The sequence below is a fragment of the Solanum pennellii genome, chromosome 11 (genome assembly GCF_001406875.1).
Source record: "Solanum pennellii chromosome 11, SPENNV200".
Classification (NCBI taxonomy): Eukaryota; Viridiplantae; Streptophyta; class Magnoliopsida; order Solanales; family Solanaceae; genus Solanum; species Solanum pennellii.
In genome coordinates, this window is record NC_028647.1 from 63,926,137 (window position 1) to 63,934,021 (window position 7,885).

The 7,885-nt window shown below is 34.0% G+C and overlaps 1 protein-coding gene across 1 annotated transcript; it reads right to left on the reverse strand.

Annotated features, from left to right (window-relative positions):
• Positions 1–2,899: 2,899 nt before the first annotated feature.
• Positions 2,900–7,443, reverse strand: LOC107005040 (auxin response factor 18). Its single transcript, XM_015203503.2, has 5 exons — positions 7,065–7,443; positions 5,140–6,285; positions 3,472–4,358; positions 3,271–3,333; positions 2,900–3,150 (listed from the first exon to the last, which is right to left on the reverse strand). The coding sequence occupies exons 2-5, from the start codon at positions 6,205–6,207 to the stop codon at positions 3,069–3,071; spliced, it is 2,100 nt and encodes a 699-aa protein (XP_015058989.1). The 5' UTR covers positions 6,208–6,285; positions 7,065–7,443; the 3' UTR covers positions 2,900–3,068.
• Between the last annotated feature and the right edge of the window lie 442 nt (positions 7,444–7,885).

Sequence of the window (7,885 nt, forward strand, 5' to 3'; positions counted from 1 at the left end):
AACAAAATGAGGGGTTTACTTGCTCTAGGGCTCGTTTGACCTTTAAAATGGACCTTTTTTGTCGTGGTGACCAACTGGCTCCACATTTAAGGTCTTAAGGACGTCCTGTAAATTTTTGACAAAAATGACGTCGAATTTCGGATCACCAAAAAAGATGGTGGACTATAATAGGCACATGAAAATCGATAAAATTGAGGGTTTACATGCTCTAGTGCTCATTTGACCTTGAAAATTGATTGTTTTTTTCTGTGGTGACACTGACTCCATATATAAGATCTTAAGGAACGTCCATATAAATTTTGCAGCAAAATTCACGTCGAAATTCTGAATTACCAAAATTCTCAGGGACAATACACTCCAACACATGTAATCATGAGTATGTGCTTCATGATCTTGAAACTCCAAAAAAATGGAGGTCAATAGAAATTCCTCAAACATATTCGGAAAAAATTAACATATATATCTATAGAGACAACTATCAAAATTTTGAATTCATGACTCATAACCTCTAAATTTCAAAAAAAATAACATATATTATAATTGTATATCGAAAATACTTGTTAAGAAGAAATTATGATTCTTCTAATTATTTATCTATCATAGTGAACTTTCAAATATTCAAAACATCTAGTAAACATGAACAAATAATGTTATTTATTACTTGTAGTACTAGGCTAAAGTTGTTTGATTTCTTTTAGAATAAGTTATCCATGTATTTGTGCTAAAGCATTAATGACCCATTATATTCAATGTTCCACTTATTGGGATTAGTAATAAAATTGTTCAAAATTATTATAATTATAGTAGTATTATTTAAGGAAAAATTACATAAATTAGTACATTTTAATAAATAATTACTGATTTTAGCAATACTTTTTATTTATTACCATTTATAACAATACTATGTCAAATCTGCAATATGAATTAAAAGTGATCAAGTGAAAAAAAGATATTATTGCTATAAATGGTAAATATTTTTTTATTTTTGTATATTTATGTAAGTTTCCCATTATTTAACGTGATGCATTAATTTCATCACAAAGAATTATTTTAATCCACATTTCAATGGGATTAATGAATACTTTTACCAAAGTGTTTGTAGTCAAATAAAGCCATTAATGAAAGTTTAGACATAAATGAAACTCACCCATCAATACGGCGATGTCAATGGAAACCCCACGTGAAAACTTCAATGAATACTTTTACCAAAGTGCTTCTAGTCAAATGAATGCTTTATTAATCTCTCCGTTTTAATTTATTCGTTTTATTTTAACTTGTTATAATTTTAAGAAGAAAAAAAATTCGAATGTTTTGGATTGACAATAACATATTCCATGAAATTTCACTAGTTGTAGTCTTGGGAGAGCAGACTAAATGTGAATCTTATTACTACCTCGTAAAAGTAGAGAGATTGTTTTTAAAAGATCCTGAACTCAAAAGTCTATTGATTTTAATTAATAATATGTCGAATATATCAAGATACTATTTAATAGTGGGGTCTTTAACATTTCAAATATAAGTTTGAAACTAAAAATTGCTTTAAATAAATTGAAATGGTAGTAAATGTCCACATCAAAAAAATATCAATTTAACTTTAACAGTTGAAAATTAATATATTTCTTAATTATGATTAAGTGATAAATATACTTGAAAGGCACAATAGCAAGTTAATTAAAACTCAACATATTGCTTATGTCGAATATAAAGTTATGTATAAAATACGAATTATAAACTCATAACTTTAAAAATAAAATAAAATCAATATTTATTTTTTAAAAAAACAACTTTCGTAAAGTTCAAATACTGAATCCGTGTAGCAAAGACACATAAGTTGCTTGATTATTTTGATGTTAAAAGGGGTTTTACTCATGTCATCATCTCACTCTAAATTAGAAATCACATTGATTTGATGAAAACCTAACCATAATTGGGTTGGCAAGCAATGCTTCAATTGTTGTTTGGTAATTAGTTGATGGGGTTATTTGATAGAGATCTTATAAGAATAATATTGAATTAAGTTCTATGAGTAATATTGAAACTAATTACGTTTGATATTATTTCTTATGCATTATTTAATTTGGTACAGATAATTATATCTTAACCGATGCTTATCCATGTATTAATAGGACATCTATTACTAATACCATCATTTGTTAGTTACACTTTATTGAGTACTATAAAGTGTAAATCTCACAAGTGAAATTTAAAGAAAATAGGATATATATAAATATTATGTCTATTTTTATGAAATAAAGAAATTGTTTTTGATAGTTCCTCGAAGTCGATTAATTTGTTCCTTTTGATTTTTTAAAAAAAAAAGTTAAAAAGGAACAAAGTTCACATTAATATAAGCATTTAAAGGAGACAAAAGTAGGTGAGAAATGAATGTTCCTTCCCATTTACCCAACAAGTTTTTACTCTATTTGCTTCTAGACCATTCATTTATTTCCACACATAGTTTCTGGTCATTTTTCCAATATGTGATTTGATCATTAAAATAGAGAAATAAATATTGACATGCCAAGTACTATGGACAATAAGATATTAGAATGTTAATACTAAAATGCAAACATGTCACATATAAATGAAAACATATGACCAAAAAAAGTTGCTCTTAGTTTCCTAATTGAAACATTTAACATTTTAAATGATGATTAAAGTTCCACCTTGATAAATAAAAATCACAAAATATAATATAGCATGAATGTCCACGTAGCTTATCAAACTCAATCACGAGGATTGACTCTTATCTAATAGACTAAAACTTTTAGATGAGAAGATCATACAATTCAACGATAGGCCATCGTGGTTGAGGGGGTGGGGTAGGCTCACGTATTCATGTCCTTTTCAGAGTAAAAACACCAACAAATACGACAACACCACAGACTGTTAAAGAAAGCACATTGAATGTTTTCAACATAAAGAGCAACTCAAAATATCCATACAGAAACAAACATAATATTTTCACTGATAGTGTTCCTTAGTACTAGCAGTGAAGCAGTCGTTACGAAAAACAAAAGAACGAGAAAGGTACTTATACACACAGAGGCTATCAAATGCCGATGATTCTATGCAAAGATGCTAAGAGGTCCTGCCTGGTTTGATGAATCTAGACCACGTTCAGCAGTTGCGAGACCAGTTAACCATTTCCTGATATACAAGGTTGAAAGAAATCAAGAAGTGGCAAATACGGAACATTTATTTTGAAAATTATCATACTTTCCGGTTTTAAGGACTTAGCTATCAAGGAAGAGTATGGTTAACAATTACCTTTTAATATTGCTGCTTGAGTTCATCAGAATTGTCAATCTTTTTGCACTCTTAACAAAGTCACTGCAAAATTAAACAAGTCCGAGAGAAAGGTTCATTAAACTTTAAATAAACAATGTGTGCTTCACACACGCACGTATACACGACCTTTTTCACTGGGAAAATAATCAAAAGCAGAAGGTACTGGAGAAAACAAGGCACCTGAATGGTTCATCTCCGGTGTGTTTAACAGCACCTGTTGCATCATGATAGAGCACACGGGTCAGCATATCTGGTCTTTCAAGTCCAAACATGTTTGCAAGTCTTTTGTACAGTTCTTCATATGATCCCATAACTGACAGATCAAGTGTACGGCCAACATCTTCTGACTCGAGGAATACTTTGCAGTGACCAGTATTGAGTACACCAAGTTCAGCTGCATGATAACCTCGATTCCAGAAAAATGTTGCACTCGATAGATTGTCTTGAATGCTGCCTTTCTGCTCAGAAGGATGTTTTTCGTTGATCGGTTGTATCCTGCCTAAGTCTTTCCCTGTTTGGACTACTTGTGGAGCACTGACAGAACATCCATTAGAGATTTGTTGCTCAGTCAGAATTGGCTGACCGAAGAGTAAGAACCGAGGTGTATTCACACTATCATTTTTGTCCAATGTCTTACTTGAAGTACCCATTGTAAGCAAACAAGAGATGTTATCATTTCTGTCATTTTGGCACTTATTGATGACATTAGGAAGTTGTGAGTTGGCTGCAACGCGCTGGAAACTTGGTGGTAACAGTCCTGACGGTAATTTGTTGCTAAGGTGAAGATCCAATAAAGGTACTCCAAATTGAGCATGCCTGGCTCCCTGTATGCCTGCAGTGATGTTGTCAGATAAACAACAGAAAGGACTGCTGGACCTGAGGGGGTTGCCTGAAAAAGATGGTAACTGAAACTGGCTGTCAAGTGAGAAATCTGGTGGTAGACGCAGCTTTTTTCTTGGCGGTGAGAAGGGCGAGAGGTGAATGACTGGCATATTTGAGACCAATTCGACAAGCCACGGGCTGACATGTTTTACATTTTGCAATAAATCAGGTTCATCCCATGCCACCTGCAGTACATGGAGAAAAGTTTTACCACCCTAAACTTAGACTAAAAGGTGAGCAGAGCTGCAACTGCATATTGCATTTTGAAATCTTGAGGGCATCAAAGTAGTTGTATGAAAGAACAAATGTAACATCTATTTTATGCCATAGTTTGCCAATGAAATACCAAGTCATTTTTTCTGAAGTTCCCAATATGACACAAGATGAAGAATACATCTCTTGGACAGATCCCAAAAACTTATAACCCTTATTCCCAAGAAAACAATGATGGACAGAGAAAGAAAGTAAACCCTTGAAAATTATAGAGAAACAAGAAAAAGTAAGGTGGACTATTTATCGAATGACCTTGCAATAGAAGGAAATGTGTTTATCTACACTTCATAATCATGAAAAAGGAAACATCAGATTTTTCCTGTTAGTGGGCTGATTACGAGTAATATGAGAATAACCGGAACATGACATAAATCCTAAACATACTCAGACATTGAAATGGTCAAACAATCAACCTACATACTGTGACTTACTTTAAACCTTGGAAAAGTCCTAAGAAAGTTGAACAGTATCCCTGCAGTTTAGCAATGCAACAATGAAATCTCACTACACCTTAGAAATATGGAAAGTAGGTCAAAATAATATTGGAGGACTATTAACTCGCTATAAGATATTCACCAATCAATTAAAGAGCTGATACAGAGAATATCAGAACAACGGCCAGGTAATTGACACATTAATAGACAACAACACAAACTTTGGCCCCAAATAGAAAGCTGAAAATAGCTGCATTACCTGAAGAAGCCTCCATGGCGAATTGGGCCAGCGGATGGGATCAGCAAGTTGAATGGAGGATATAGTTCCCATGAACCAACTGATTCGAGAAGAATCCTCGGTTTCAAAAGCCATTTTGAACCTCATTCCTGAGCACCATTGAATCCTCATTGCAGCATTCACTGAAGATGCCCTAACACAAAATTCTGGTGTGTTTGCACGAGGATAATAAACAACTTCAAAAGGCTGCCCACTAGAAGCAAGATATGCAGCTTCAACAACTGATTCAGGCCTCACCCTTCCCTTTCCCCTTAAGCTCCGAGTTGGAGAAGTCAAATTTCCATTTTTGCTCATCTCTTCCCTCAAAAACGCAGAAAATCCACCATAATTTCCAGCACCAGAGTTCCATCCAGATGGGGCTTCAGGCCCACCAATACCACCTCTTTTCGCCCTACGAATTCCAACACAAAGTTCACCATTTTCTGCCCTCAAAAACACAATGGAATCTCCAGCAACAAGTTTCTTCTGATTCACAAAACTACTCCAACCAGTCGTTAACAAATGCCTCCTGGGAGTACCCCTATAAATGTGTCTAAACTTCCAAGTTTCACCATGAACATCTTTGGCTGTCACGGTCTGCACAGGCGGGTCAGCCGTGTAATCCAACCTAGGAAATATTGTCTCTGCACAGTATCTTGGCACAGAGAATCCACCACCATTATTTGCATCTGATTGAGTCAATGTCTTGGCAAATGAATTGGGTTTTTCAGCTGTTCCTGACTCATTACTACCCAAAATGTCATCATCATCATCAAAGTCATTCCCCTTGTTCCCAACTGGGACAACCCTAATCTTAGCATAAACCTCATCTGTTTCAGGGTCCGCTAAGAACTTCACAGCAGCTACTCTGCATAGAATCAGAGCAGGACTTCCTGGTAGAGCTGAGAAATCCACATTCATAAGAGTATGTTCAGCATGCCCTTGTGCAAAATAGTAGACTTTGGAGTTAACCGGAGGGATTTGCACCATTCCTCCTGCACAGGCGTGCCATAGCTGTGAATCCACACACTTCTCCAAAATCTCCTTCATTTCGCTAATCCAACAGTTTTTCCCCTTCTCCTTAGTTGAAAACAATTACAGAACAGCAATTCCAGAAAAGCTTAAAAGCTGTGTACCACAAATAAAACAAATTTCAGTAATAAATTCAAAGCAAAAAGATACAATAATGAGAAAACACGTACAGAAACCAATAAATTTAGACAAGATATACAAGTAGAAGGTACAAAAAAAATTAGAAAATAACTACAAAAAGTCAAAAACCAGTAAATTTCAACAACAATTACAAGCAGCAGAGCAAATCCATCTTGCTCAGACTCTCCGAATTTGTTGACCGATTCACCAAATATACACTATTTTTGAAGCTGAACAACAATGGAGAAAACTACGCTCAACAAGTTCAATCAAAAGGTCCAGAAATGAGGATAAAAAGCACAGAAACCAGAAATTTCAACCAAAAAAATCCTATTAATAGGTTCAGAGAACAGAAAAACAAATAGTGAGGTGAATAAACACAAACACATTTACAGGCAAACAAAATATGGATCTGATGAAAATTATTACCGATTTTCAAAATGAAACTGAAAATTTCCGATAATGAAAACTGATATTAAACCTCAAAAATTGAAAAAAAAAATAACTATGACTCTACAGCGTCATCATCAATACTCTCCTCTTCAATCAAATCCTAAAACGGAAAGCAGTAGCTTCTGACTTCCTTCTTTCTACTTATATCAATCAATCAATATCCGCAAAAAGAAAAAAGTCGAAAGAAAAACTTCCGATTACAGGCTTTTCAGCTTCAAAAAACACATTTACAGAGCGAGTACTATATATATATATATATATGTGCAACATAAATGCATTAAAGTGAATGTTAATATCCGTACAGTTTCTTCTCCGATCGAAGCCAAAACGAGACGATTCACACAAAACAACACGGGAAACTTGGATCGTAGCAAGTAAATGACGTTAGCAACATCCTCTACAAGTACAAGATCAGTAAATGAATCGCCGGCCGGCCGGCGTTATTAGTTGACGGAATATACACTAGTTAGTTCTCACAATCCGGCAGTACAATCTCACTCCGTTGTCACTCCTTTAACTCATCAGTCACCGTTACCGTCGCCGTCGCCGTCGCCGGTGCCGTTTTGCTTGGCGACAAAAGAAAAAAAATGTGAACTTCACTACTAGAAGACGTAGTACTTATTATACTGCCAAGTATAGCAAGTTAAATTTAAGATGAGACATGAGAAGAAACGACATGGTTTTCGGTATAACCAATTTTCGATATATTTATATGAATGTCGTTATCTTCGTGTGATATATAGATTATAAATTTGGATCGTAAAATTTAAAATAATTAGATTATAATAAAATCTTTGTAAATTAATATTCGATAAATGAATAATCTCTCTAAAATAATATTTTTTTCCGATCTCGCCTTTGGCCAATGGAAAAAATCATCAATTTCGATAAAATAATAAGATAACATATTTTCAGAATACTCCTATATAAATGTATGGTCCTACTAATATGATAAATTAATAATTCTTTAAAAGTACAAATATATTTAAGACAATTTAGTGAAATGTGATCCTATAGTGTTCTGTTTTTTCTTAAAATTTAAATGTGGTTAAAGCTCATTTCTAACTGTTTTTATTGCATGTAAGAGCTCCGGTGTTGTCTGTTCGAATTGCACCAGAAAATG